We start from the raw sequence: 14,275 nt of genomic DNA, 5'->3' as shown, positions 1-14,275 counted from the left end.
GTTGGACTCTTTTCTGCCTGTCATCTCACAGTAATCTCACTTCTACCTCCAGGGCAGGACATGCTCATTGTGGCAAAGTAGGAAAATGGCCTTGGTCTGACTTCCTTGTTCTTCTCTCTGTTTCTGGCTGGGACTCCCTTTCAGAGCCACAGCATTTTACCACCACGGTGACTCGATGCAGCCCGACTGTGGCCTTAGTGGAATTTTCCTCCAGTCCTCAGCTGAAGAACGACGTGCCAGAAGAAAAAGAGAAGCCAGAAATGGAGATGAGTGGGAAGGTGGAGCTGGTGCTGTCTCAAAAGGTGAAGGGCGAGCGGGCAGTCAGATCCTGTGCAGGCCTGGCTGGTTGGCTGCTGTAGGGCGGGTTTGCTCTCCTCATCTTTCCTCCTGTCTTTAATCTGCATTTTTTCCTAAAAACAAATTCACTACATAATCACTGTAAATAATTTTTTAATTGTAAAAAAATAATTACATATAAATATGTATCAAATCAAATATTGTAATATATGTAGGTGTGTTTTAAAATACACAGACACATAGAAATAGAACAAGAGATACAATAAGTCACTGAAACCTACCCCTGTATTAGTAATATTTAGTTTATATTCTTTCGTCTCCTAAAACTTATTTTAAATACTTTTTGTGTGTGGAGGTGGGTTCAATTTTCATACAGAAACAAGAGACATTCTACCTTCAAGCTACCCCCAGCCCTATTTTATCTTTTATTTTAAAACAGAGTCTCACTAACTTGCAGAGGGTCTCATTAAGTAGCTGAGGCTGGCAGGGAACCTGTGATCCTCCGGTCTCAGTCTCCCAAGTACTGGGATTATAGGCATGTGCCACTATGCCCAGCTTAATTTTTAACTTTGAAGAAATCACTACCTTGAAAGAAAATTTATATAAATATAAATCATAAAACCTTACAGTTCAATTTTTAATTTAGTATACATGTGTTTGCTTATTTCCTTTTTAATCTGTCAACCTTCTAAATATTTTATTCCAAATACCTATCTGGTTTTGTTGTTGTTTTTATTTTGTGGTACTGGGGAGTAAATCCAGGGACTTTCTGCCTCTGAGCTACAGTTCCAGCCCTATTTTATTTTTTCATTTAGAAACAGGGTCTCACTAAGCTGAGGAGGGCCTTACTAAGTTCTGAGGCTGTTTTTGAACCTGCAGTTCTCCAGTCTCAGCCTCCCAAGTAATGGGATTACAAGCGTGCATCGCCACACCCAGCTTGGTTTTTTGTTTTTGTTTTTTAGCAACAGCACTTCTGATGCTTCTGATTCAAGAAACTTAGGAAATGATTGTTCTGATATAACATCCCTTTGAGTTGTGTGCTGACTAATTTCTTTCATATTTGGAGTCTCATCTTGTTCACATTAGTTTGGTTTCCTTTCAGGTACTGAGTCTACATCTTTAGTGTTTAGTCTACTTGTTCTCAACCTTGACTGCCATTAAAAACACTAAATAGTAAATGCCCCGCTCCAGGCCAAATAGACCCGCCCCTCTGGAGACAGGGCCTAGCCACTGTACTGCTAAAAGTTCCCAAGTCGTTCTAATGAGCTCCCATGGCAGGTAGAAGTCCACCTTATTAAAAACCAACTATAGCCGGGCGTGGTGGGCACGCTTGTAATCCCCGAGCTTGGGAGGCGGAGACAGGAGGATCGCGCTGGTTTGGAGCCAGCCTCGCTGGCTTAAGAGACTCTGTTTCCACATAAAAATGTTAAAAAATAAGTCTGGGAGTGTAGCCTGGGGGAGTGTATACTGGAGGTAGAAGGGCTTCCAGGAACCCCAGTACCACAAAAAAAAAAAAAACTATAAATTTGGATTTGACTTTCAGGTAAAAACTTTACCACCTCAATCCAGTTCAATTATTATTTACTCAACGAATATTGATAATTTCCAAACTCCTTGCTTAAGGACAAGGAGTCTGACATGCCCTAACAGTTCTCAAGGGCATCTGTGCATTGCATAATGCTATTTGATAATGGTCATTTATAATAATGCCTCTTTGCCAACAGGTCAAGTATATTGTTTTTAAGGTGTTTTGCATATGTTTAAGGGTTTTGAGTAGTGTCTTAAGAATAATAGCATAAAAAATAATAATAATAGCCATTAAAAGTTAATATGACAATAATGTTTGGCACTTACAGAATAAGACTTTTTTAAAAGTATAGCCAGGTAGGATGGCACATGCCTGTAATCCTAGTACTTGGGAAGCTGAGATGAAGGATTGGAGGTTTGAGGCCAGCCTCAGCAACCTAGTGAGGCCCTCAGTAACTTAGTGAGACCCTGTTTCTAAATAGAAAATAAACAGGGCTAGGGGTATATCTCAGAGGTAGAAGACCCCTGGGTTCAATCCTCAGTGCCACTAAAATAAAATAATAAAAGTATCTTATATGGAACATCTCACTTACAGACATTACAAGTTCAATATTGTGTGGTACCAGAAAGAGATTTAAGTGATTAGTCAACAAGAAAGAGAGTGGTGTACAGTCTAGACAGAATACTGTCTTCTAGGCTTGAAGAAAAGTAGTAATCACAGTTTTTGCTCTCGTTCATGTTCTCTGAAAAAGTAACCCTATTGATGTAGAAAAGCATGAAAGCATTTTCAAGAAAGGGCAAAAAAAATTTCATTAAAACTTAAAAGGAGAGATGTAGTGGTGCACACTTGTAATCCCAGTAGTTGGGAAGATGAGACTGGAGGATTGCAGGTTTGAGGACAGCCTCAGCAACTTGGTGAGGCACTCTGCAACTTAGTGAGACCCTGTTTCAAAATAAAGAATATATGTATGTATGTATGTATGTATGTATGTATGTATGTATATGGCTGGGGTTGTAGCTCCGAGGCAAATGCCCCTGGGGTTCAACCCCAGGACCACAAAAAAAAGTTAAGTGGTGGAGCATGTTGACTTCAGTGATACCCATGGGTCCCTAAATTTTTTTTGGTCTGTGCGTATATTGATGGACATCCTTGTAATGTTTATGTCTGTTGCCCGCCGTCCAGGTGTTAAAGCCAAAATCCCCAGAACCAGAAGCAACCTTGACGTTTCCGTTTCTGGATAAAATGCCTGAAACCAACCAACTACATTTGCCAAATCTCAACTCTCAAGGTAAAGAGAAAGAAATGTTTTATTTCAGATCTACATATTCTGCTAGGCCCCTCTATAGTAAAATATTCTTTATTTTAAGCTGTGATCACAACTTTTATATTTGATGTTCCTTCAGCCATGTGTTTGTCAGAGTCCATGATGGTTGAATGTCTAAAGATGGCAAACTGAGGCCACATTCTCTGATCAAGCCAGGAACCCTAGGCAGCAAGGCCATTGGTCAGTTGAGCATTATCGGTATGGTGGGGCATGTCCACGTATTTGAGACCTTAAAAAATTATTTGTACTCTCCAAAACATAAAAAGAAAATTAAAAATGATAAATCAGTATTTTGAAAAGATTATAATCTGTCATCTTTCTCATTCATTTCAGTCTTCAAGAATGTCCATTTAGCCAGGCATGGTGGCGCACACTTGTAATCTAGCATTGGGGAGACTGAAACTGGAGGATCACTGTTCGCAGACAGCCTCAGCCACTTAGCAAGGCCCTTCACAACTCAGTGAGACTTTCAAAAAATAAAAAGACTAAGTCAGACATGGTGGTGCACGCATGTAATCTCAGCATTTGGAAGGCTGAGACAGGAGGATCACGGTGCACGGACAGCTTCAGCTACTTAGTGAGGTCTTTTGCAACTCAATAAGACCCTGTTTCAAAAAAAAATTAAAAAGACTAAAAATTAGGGCTGGGGGTATAGCTCGGAGGTACAGTGCCCCTGGGTTCCATCCACAGTACCACAAAAAAATAAAAAAATAGGGCTGGGTTTGTGGCTCAGAGGTACAATGCTCCAGGGTTCCATCCCCAGTACCACAAAAAAAGAATGTCCATTTGATTCAACAATAATTTTGTTTAAAAATTGGATTCATATTTCAAAAAAACTCAGTGTGCATGATAATTTTTGAGGAATCACTAAGTACATAAATTGTGTTGTTCATTGCCAAAAAATTTTAATCTTTCTAAAAAATTCTTTATAGTATGAAAATTTATGAAGCATATAAAACATGTTCTCAGTATGTAAGAATATTGCGAATATGTTTTATCATGTGCAGCACATACATACTCATACATACCAAAGATATATTTAATGTACCGCGTATGTTTCACACTTCTTTTGTGGTACTGGGGATGTTTCACACATTTTAATATGTTTGATATGATGTGAGAAGGGGTGGCCTCTAAAAATATAGAGTGTAAGACTTGAAAAGATCTTAAAATAGCAACAACTTTTGCCATTGAAAGTCTTAAAAACACTGATCCCAAGTCCCTTGTAGGCCCTGCATTCATGGGTTACATATTTACCCCTCTACTCTTCAAGAATCCAACTTTAAACCTTTCATTCTAGAGGTAAACCCAGGTGTTCACCCCACCAGAAAGGGCCCTTTCAGATGTGAATGGGGAGAGTGAGGCCTGAGCATTCATGGGAATTCTTTTTCTTTTTCTTTTCTTTTTTTTTTCAGGTCTGGGATGGAACCCAGGGGCATTTGACCTCTGAACTACACCCCCTTCCCTATTTTTTATTTTTTATTTTGAAACAGGGTCTCACTAAGTTGTGGAGGGTTTCACTCAGTAGCTGAGGCTGTCTGCAAACCATGATCCTCCGGTCTCAGCCTCCCGAATGCTGGGATTACAAGCGTGTGCCATCACTCCTGACTATTTTTCAAACAGATAGGTCAGCTGAGCCTGGTGGCACATGCAGAAGGATCGTGGTTCACAGACAGCCTCAGCCACTTAGCGAGGCCCTTTGCAACTCAGTAAGACCCTGTTTCAAAAAATATAAAGACTAAAAGATAGGACCGAGAGTGTAGCTCAGAGGTCGAATGCCCCAGGGTTCCATCCCAAGTACTATTTAAAAACAAACAAACAAACAAACAAACAAAAAAAACAGATCACTGGGCTCTACCAATTGAGTTCTCCAGATGTAGAAACAGCTCAAGTTTGAGAGGTGAGGACTATAAGGTTTCTTTTCTTTTTCAGTACTGTCGATGGAACCCAGGGGCATTCTACCTCTGAGCTACATCCCTAGCCCTATTTCTTTTTTATTCTTTATTTTGAAACAGGGTCTCACTGAGTTGCAGAGGGCCTCACTAAGTAGGTGAGGCTGTCCGTGAACCATGATCCTCCTGTCTCAGCCTCCCGAATGCTGGGATTACAAGTGCAGACCACCATATCCGGCCTTGTGTTTCTTTTTAAATGTACTTTCCCCACTGTATGGTGTAGATTTGATTTCTCAATCCAGACAAGAGAGTATGGTACAGGTTCACTGTTCCTAGGATTGATTATCACTTTACTTTTTAAGGGTGGACAGCCAATTGGGGTCACCACGGGCAGAATCTGAGTTGCCTTTCATTGGCCTTTGTTGACAGTGTTGGGGGAGCTCTGTATACAAAATGGGGAGTACTTGGGAAGGAATTAACTTGGGAATGAATTAACATTAGTTTCTTTTTTATTTATTTAAAAAAAATTTGTTTTATTGGTGCATTATATTCATACAACTTATTGGGGTAAAAAACTTGTGTGTATAAACATGTACTCATCGCTGATTTAACCCCTACCCAATTCCCACCCCATTCCCTCCCCGTCCCTCCCTCCCTTGCTTGGCTTAGTTGTTGACTTCAATATATTTCTTAATGTGGGAACAAATTCAATACCATTTTCAAGGCCTTTGTTGTAAATGTTTCAGCCCTACAGTCCCGCAGGAAACTGACAAAAATAAAGTCTCACAACTAGGTCCACAAGTGGCCATATTTGGACAGATTTTAATTCTGCCCTGCTTCTAGCTCTTTGTATAGATATGGGCCATTAAGTGATAATAGATACTTCCAGCCATATTAATTAGTTTCATTGTCTTACGTGTTTATACATCCCGTTGCCTGTTGTTAAGTAAGGCCTGTGACTTGGGGAGATGTACTGTTGAATTAAGGACTTGAATTCATGCTTTGCCTGAGTCAGATGATTAAAAACATAAAATTTAGTAGCCCTGGAGCATTTCAAGATTTGTCTTCAAGATAGAATTTGGAATGCGTTTTTCTCTATACTCTTGTCTGGTAATTGTGACTATCGGAACTAGCGATAGAATGCGCCTGGGTTTAAATTCCTGCTCAGCCAGTTCTTAGCTGTGCAGCCTTACCCGGCAGATTCTTCTGAAAGTCTAATCGTCACCTGTGAACTGGAAACACTAATTGAACCAACCTTTAGGAGTACTGGAAGCATTACGTGAGGTAATTTGAAAGAAGTGTTTAGCTTGATACCTGGTGCAGAATAAGCACCAATAATGCAATCTAAGGATGATGGAATGCTGGCAGTGGAGTAGAAGTGTGGTACAAGATCCTGCATAGAAATCAACTGTTTTTTAATACTTGCCTTAAGGGAAAACACTTGACTGCATTATGGATACTTGGCTTTAAGCAGTACTTCTCAAATATGATTGTAAGTCTGAAATACATCATCAAATCCAAAGGAACTATAGGATTAGGATCAAGAATCCTAGAGCCATACCTGATTGTGTGCCCAGGCCCTACATTGTCAGCCAGCCCCCTATAGGGTCTGATTTTATAGTTCTGGGCATGAGCTGAAGGATTTATATTTCTAATAACCACCCAGATGATGCTGATTCAGCAGATTCAGGGACCACACCCTGGAAAACACCGACTTGAAATTTTATTTAAATTGTGCTTCAAAGATAGCATTGATAATTATAAAAATAATAATACTTGTTTGGGGCTTATAAAGTTTCTATCTTTCAGGAATCAAAAGGCCTCTAATGAGTATAACCTTAAAAGATCTAATTCACCTTTAGTTAGGGATGAGTTGGAGGGAAATAATGGATCTCTGCCCCAGGTATATATAAAAAAATCAGTGTACTTATAAGTGACTAGTCTGAAATACATCATCAAATCCAAAGGAACTATAGGATTAGGATCAAGAACCCTGGAGCCATACCTAATGAATACTCCCCACAAAGTGCTATCACCTCTGTTTCTTTAAAGTCATCTGTAGAGGCTACTAAAGGTCTGCCAGTCCACCCTAATGATGTTCCAAAGATTTCCCCTAAGCACACACATGGATTAGTACAGTTTTTAGGAATTCTGAAAACATTCATAAAATATATGTAAAGGTGACAAATTTCCTTTACTTAACTCTCGCCCAATAGTAGGAAGATAGCTCAAAATCGCATTTCATTAAAACATGTGCACATTTTTAAAACCAAAGTCTTTTAAACTGTGAATGACAGGTTGTCATGGTGTAGAGTTTAAGGATACTAATGCTTGCCAAGAGCTTGGCATGTTGGAGTCACTGCATATAGACATAGACACTTCCTTTTAATGCGCATTGAAGATGGAGCTGGGCATGGTGGCACGCACCTGTAATCCCAGCACTTGGGGGACTGAGAAGGAGGATCATAGGTTTGAGACCAGCCTCAACAACTTGGCAAGACCCTCAACAACTTGGTGAGACCCTGTTTCAAAGTAAAATAGGGCTGGGGGTAACCGGGCATGGTGGCACACGCTTGTAATCCTAGAGTTTGGGAGGCTGAGACAGGAGGATCGCACAGGTTCGAAGCTAGCCTCAGCTACTTAGTGAGGCTCTCAGCAACTTAGTGAGACCCTGTTTCCAAATAAAGTATAAAATAGGTCTGGGAGTCTAGCTCAGAGGTAGAAAAGTCCCTGAGTTCCACCCTCAGTACCACAAAAATAAATAAATAAATAAATAAATAAATAAATAAATAAGGCTGGGGGTATGGCTCAGAGGTAAAATGCCCCTGAGTTTGATGCCCAGTACCCAAAAACAAACAAACAAAAAAAAAATATTAAAGGAAACCTTCCATAGATATCTACTCATAACCATAAAATGCCATTGTAGAAAATAATGATTAAACCACCTATCTCTGCTGCCTTATATCCTTTTCCACTGTTCTCCAAAAGCAAGGTAAAGAATACATTTTGCTCCTGCATTGCATATTGTCACACTCTTCTGAGATTTAAAATTTAAACGTTAAGAACGAGCCTCTCAGATTTCGCCTAACATCCAGAAAGACAAGTGGGTCAACTGGCCCCATTCTGTAGACTTTCGCCAGTGTCTGTGCCTAGTCAGACACTGTACAGTGGGTTCACTGGCTCTCACAACCGGTGACCCCAAGCCTTCTTCGATGTGTGGGGACGTGGTCCTACTCGATTCTCACCCTGGTCTCACGGTTTTTTGTTTGTTCTATTCTGCCATCGATCCAGAGTCCCCTGGCACTGCCAGCATTCCGCTTAGAGTTCAGAACTCTTGGCGTCGTTGCCAGTTTTTCTCCCAGTCAGGTAAATGGCATCTTGGGGAGCTATATTTCTTTTGTGCAAAAATAAAATCCATGTTGGGGCCACCAATGATGTCTGGCATTTGTCTTTGTTTCTGATTTCAGGGAAAAAATAAATGCTTGTTTCTGACACACAGTTAGCAAAGAGCTAAGCGCTTCAATATCAATACCAGTTGCACCGAAATTCAAAAGAGATCCAGAAATAATGTTATGTTGATCTCTGAGATTTCAAAGAAACAATATTATTCGCTCCTTTCTTTATCATCTCCACCCCCTTTCAACCAAGATTAGAAGCATTTCCTAGAAACTGGTAATGGTTCTCTTGTTAACTGTGTCGCTCTCTCCTCTTTCTGGATGCCTCTTGGTCTCTGTATACTTCTCCCTGTCAGGCAGTAAGAGAACTGCTCAGTCAAGCTGGGATACGAGGCGCACTGAGAGCCAGCACTAATAGGAGTAGCTTGAGCTTCCATAGTCTAGTACCTGGTGCTAATTGATGTGGTCGATCATATTACACTGGCCATAATTTCTTTTTGGTGATGGGTACAACCTGCTTCAGAGGTCTGCTTTGTTATGATTTTCAAATGCTCTTGATTTACAAGTGTGTGTGTGTGTGTGTGTGTGTGTGTGTGTGTGTGTTGTTGTTGTTGTTGTTGTTGTTGTTGTTGTTGTTGTTTCAAGGGTGACATAGGCGGCACTATGGTGAGAGGACCAAAGAGGAAAACAGAGACAACTCACCTTGATGTGCTTTCTTTCTCTCTCTCTTTTATTCTGTGCAGTGGATTCTCCAGGCAGTGAAAAGTCACCTGCAAGTACCCCTGTGAGTAACCCACCTCAAATCTCCTTTCGTGTGATTTTAATTTGAAATATATCCCATTTTCTTAGAGAGTATTCAACCAAAAATGAGGTCCAAAGAATTGATTTTAAAAGAATAAGTTAAAAGTATAGGTAATGTTGTCAGTGAGTTAGGAAAACATGGATTGTCATTATGGGAGTTGTTATCAGGCCTGGAGACAAGTGAAGTTCAAAGGAAGCACTTAAAATAAACGTGATTGCAGGAATTAGAATAGACAATTCCTTTAGACATTCAAACTCATCTTTTGAAACCAGGACCATACTTCAACGCCGTGTACTGTGGCAGATAGGACCGAGCCTGGACTTTCTCTGGGAGACCCACACTGCCTGGGTCATGCCCCTCCTTACAATCAGTATCTTGAATTATATTATCTGTACATATTGGTTTCTGGGGGGGTTTTTTCCAATGAAATAAGAAAGCATTTGCAAATTGAAATGTCAAGACAGTTGACAATGTGGATGTGTCTTGCTGCTGAGCTGTAGCTGAGCATTATATCTGAGCTGGCGTTCCCACCGCTCTGCCTGTCACTCTTTCACCCCTGAAATTCCCAGTGGACCTGAGCCTTCCTCTATGACAAGACCAACCGTGGCATTGCCTTTGAGCCTCTTGGGGGCAGCTGTGCAATCACTGCTGTGCCTTCAATTCCAGATCTTTAGCCAGATGAACCTGATGATACCGGTGTAGCTTTTCTTGCACCTCATCTTCCCCTACTATACAATGAGATAAGAGTAGCTTTCTTTCCAGGTGGCCCCCAGGTTTAGTTAAGTAGTATATGGAAGCTTCCAGCACAGTGCTTTTTACACTAATGAACCCTCCCTCTGCAGTGGCTAATCCATGAGACCCAGGACCATAATCCTAGAGACCCAGGACCAATCCCGATTCTTATCTACAGGCAGCTGGTCTCACTTTAGGAGTACCCAAGAGCCTGTGCAGAATGGGAAAGGGACCTATCACTTGTCCCAGAACCCTCAATATCTCCAGCCATATTCTAGAATGAGGGGCCATTTGTAGAGGCTGAGGCATCAACCAATCCAGGAATCTCAAGTTCCTGGAAAGCTGGGTCCACGTGTGGTGGCTGAAAACCCCAAAAGTACACCCGCACTGGTACCCATGGTACAGATCTGAAGAGTGTGGCATGCCCATAGATTTCCCCTGTAAGTTGCATTCAGAGCAAGGATGTCCACTGTTCTTGTGGCCTCTGGGTGGGGATACAAAGGAAGGGCACTCTGAAGAGATACATTCTCATGTCTGGTTCATGGGAAAAATAGGATAAAAGAGAAATTTCCCACTGATGTAAGTAAATTCTCTGAAAATGCTCTGCCACCGACGATGTCCTTTCAGTAGTAAAAGGCTCCTCATAGAATAGAAGAATAAAACAAACATGAAAATCAGTACAGCTTGCAAAGGAGGTAAGCGGGAGAGGCTGCTGCCTCAGAGACTGCTTTCAGCCAGGCCCCAGGTACTGTGCCCGGGTTTCCGACACGCCCAGGAAGCCATTCCATTTTCCTAGCCAGCAAACTCTTCTCAAGGACCTAAAATGCAAGGTCTTGAGAAACTTAGAGGAACACACAGGCCAGAGGAAGATACAGACCCGCTTGGATCTAATTTGTGTTTTCGTCAGTTCCAAAAATGCTCACAAAATGACACCAGCATCTGGGAAATAAACCCAAGAGGGAGTAAGATTTTAATAATGGTGTTGGCAACCGCAGAGGACTTCCAGCTATGCCAAGGCTTCTGCGTGGAAATGTCGCTGGGCGCCAGGCAGGAGGCTGTCTTCTCTTGCCCGGGCCTGTCCTCAATTCTGATGGTGGTTTTGTTTTTCTGAGCAGTTTAAGTGCTGGGCATGGGACCCGGAAGAGGAGCGCAGGCGGCAGGAAAAATGGCAGCAGGAGCAGGAGCGCTTGCTGCAGGTAGGCGGCGTCCCTCCCTCCCCGCCCTTCCTGTACCTTACACTCTCCACTGCTGGTGAGGTGAATAGACCTTTAGCACAGGAAATGGATGGAATCTGATTCTTCTCAGAAGTTGGTGAGTCTGTGTCTATTCATCGCGGGTCCAGGCAACAGTGTCCTGACTGTTCCTCCTGCCAGAGGGGCACAGTGATGAACAGGAGGAAAAGCTATTCTTATTAACACTTCCGAGACCTCCCCTCTCTCACCTCCTTAGTCACCAAGCGACGTCTAGTCCAAGTACAGTGAATTGTCCAAAAGCTGTTGGATCCAACTCGGGGGATCTGATGTGGCTTCAGTCTAGGCCTCCAGCAGAAATGTTTGCTCCATCTCTGAGTAAAAGCTGCTAACTGTAAATTCTAGAAAAATCTTGGGAGGAAACTGATCACACTGCTACTTGCTTTATGCCTGTTTCAGGGATTAACAGGACTTCCAAAAGTAGCCTGGTAAACTAGCCCAGCTTGAGTCCTTGGGGTGTGCCAGGAACCACGGCTGGTGCTGGACGTAGTTTATCCATTTAGCGCTCATCCAACCCTTCAAAGCATAGCCCCCATTTGAAATGGAAGAAATTAAGGCTCACACAAGTTAAATTAATTGCCTAAGGCCACACAGATAAGAGGCTTAGCGCCTGGACTCAAATCCAAGGGCAGGTGACTTTAAAACTTGCATTCTCGGCTGACGTGCTGTTGCATGCCTGCAAGCCCAGTACTGGCCCTCACGTACACCCTGGCCCGCAAACCGCGATGCCACACCAGGCGTGCTGTGTGTGTGATGGTGCGTGTGTGTGATGTGTGTGTGCTATGTATATGTGATTGTGTGGTATGTATGTGTGATGTGTGAGGTATGTATGTGTGATGTGTGTGTGGTATGTATATGTGATTGTGAGGTATGTATGTGTGATGTGTGTGTGGTATGTATGTGTGATGTGTGAGGTATGTATGTGTGATGTGTGAGGTATGTATGTGTGATGTGTGTGTGGTATGTATATGTGATTGTGTGGTATGTATGTGTGATGTGTGAGGTATGTATGTATGATGTGTGTGTGGTATGTATGTGTGATGTGTGAGTATGTATGTGTGATGTGTGTGTGGTATGTATATGTGATTGTGTGGTATGTATGTGTGATGTGTGAGGTATGTATGTGTGATGTGTGTGTGGTATGTGTAATGTATGTATATGTGGGTAGTATGTATGTATTATGTGGTATGTATACAAGTTATGTGTATGTATGGCATATGTGTGTTGTGTGTGTGCTTTATGTGTGAAATGTGTGTGGTATATATGTGGTGTATATGTGTAGCGTGTGTATGTGGTATGCGTACAGGGCATGTGTGTGGTATATATGTGTAGTGTGTGTATGTGGTATATGTGTGGTGTGTATGTTTGGTGGTATGTGATATCTGTGTGGTCTGTGTATGGTATGTATATGTGTGATGTGTGTAGTATATGTGTGGTTTGTGGTATATGTGTATATGGTATATGTGGTGTGCATGTGTGTGGTGTGGTATATGTATGGTGTATACGTGTGCTATGTGTGTATATGGTATATGTGGTACATGTCTACATGTATGGTATGTGGTGTGTGATGTCTGTGTGGTCTGTGTTTGGTGTGTATATGTGTGGTGTGTATGTGTATGGTATGTGGCGTGTGATATGTGTGATATATGCATGGTATGTATATGTGTGGGGGGGTGTGTATGTGTGGTATGTCACAGATGAACCACACCCTCCATCCCTCCACCATGGTTTCGTGCTCCTGGTGAGAGGGTCTGGTGACAGAGATCCTGGAACCAATAAGCCTCAGAAGCTTGGCTTGGTTTTCTGCTTTTGTGCAGTTTGGAACCTGTCTCCTCTCTTCTGCAAAGCACATGCAGTCCCTCTCTGAAACCTCACAGTATTCGGGTTTGATAAGCTTTTACATGGCACTAAAGAGCCGCCAGGGTTGACCAGCGTGGTCTTGCAGAGTGTTGATAAGAACCAGGTTCCACACTTTGCAAGGAAGTCCTTTTGCTCCTGAGATGATGGTGCAGCAGGCAACTCCTGGAGGGATTCTCAGTTCCTACCCGGAGACTTGTTTCAGCCTCCAAGAGAGGACTCCACAATCAGCCTAAAACAGAGTGTCCGTGTGGCACACATCAGAATCTTACGTCTCTATCATGATACCATTTCCAAGGCCTCAAGGTATTGCTATTATCTTTTATTCAACTCTCCTGGCACCAATGTAGATCTTTTTCTTTCTCTCCCTCCCCTTCTGTCCCTTCCTTTCTTTCTTTTTCTTCCATGCTAGGGGTGCTGGGGATGTAGCTCAGTGGTAGAGTGCTTGCCTGGCATGCACAGGCCTTGGGTTCAATCCCCAGAATAGGCAAAACATTTTTTTAAAAATTTTTGCAATACTAAAGATTGAACCCAGGGGCATTCTACCTCCAAGCTATACCCCCAGCCCTATTTTTTATTCTTTATTTTAAAACAGGGTCTCACTGAGTTGCAGAGGTCCTCACTAAGTAGCTGACGCTGGCTGCAAACCTATGATCCTCCTGTCTCAGCCCCCCAAGTACTGGAATCACGAGCGTGTGCCACCACACCTGGCTTAAAATTTTTTAAAGAGTTTTTCAATGCTAGGGATCACACTCAGGGTGCTGCGCATACTAGGCAAGTACTCTGCCCGTGAGCTGCATCCCCAGCCCAGCAATGCATTTCTGTTAGAAGAATGGCAAACTCATCTTCAAAGTTGAAACACATTGTTGGTTTATCCTACCTAGGACAAAACCCAAGCTAAGGAAGACTGTTGAATCTTTTCATCTTTCTATCTTTTCTCTTCCTATAAGCACATTTCTACTTATCAATCCAAAGAGTAATTCTATAGAACCCAACCGCAGAAAATACTGCTCTCTGTTAGATTTTTTATGTTCCTGAAAGGTTTGGGTAGCACAAAGTGATATTCCCCTTTTATGGCATGAATGGATTCCATTCAGAAGATCACCCCAGGAAGAGACTCTTGCAACACTTGGTACATGGTGGGTTTAGAGGAGAAAAGAATCTCAGTGATGTATGCAGTGGTCAGTTCTAAACAATC

At 42.2% G+C, this 14,275-nt stretch overlaps 1 protein-coding gene across 1 annotated transcript in view; it reads left to right on the top strand.

The window, feature by feature from the left end:
- The window catches only part of LIMCH1 (LIM and calponin homology domains 1), a gene marked incomplete at both ends in the record, with an annotated part of 360,621 nt that overhangs the window by 327,643 nt on the left and 18,703 nt on the right, over positions 1–14,275 (top strand). Inside the window, 4 exons of the mRNA XM_080697252.1 lie at positions 145–302; positions 3,008–3,113; positions 9,180–9,220; positions 11,086–11,166. Of these exons, the coding sequence (XP_080553378.1) occupies positions 145–302; positions 3,008–3,113; positions 9,180–9,220; positions 11,086–11,166 (386 nt within the window). The remainder of the gene's footprint in view (positions 1–144; positions 303–3,007; positions 3,114–9,179; positions 9,221–11,085; positions 11,167–14,275) is intronic.

The sequence above is a fragment of the Muscardinus avellanarius genome, assembly GCF_963383645.1.
Source record: "Muscardinus avellanarius genome assembly, chromosome: 6".
NCBI classification, from domain to species: domain Eukaryota; kingdom Metazoa; phylum Chordata; class Mammalia; order Rodentia; family Gliridae; genus Muscardinus; species Muscardinus avellanarius.
This window is presented reverse-complemented; position numbering and strand designations above follow the sequence as displayed.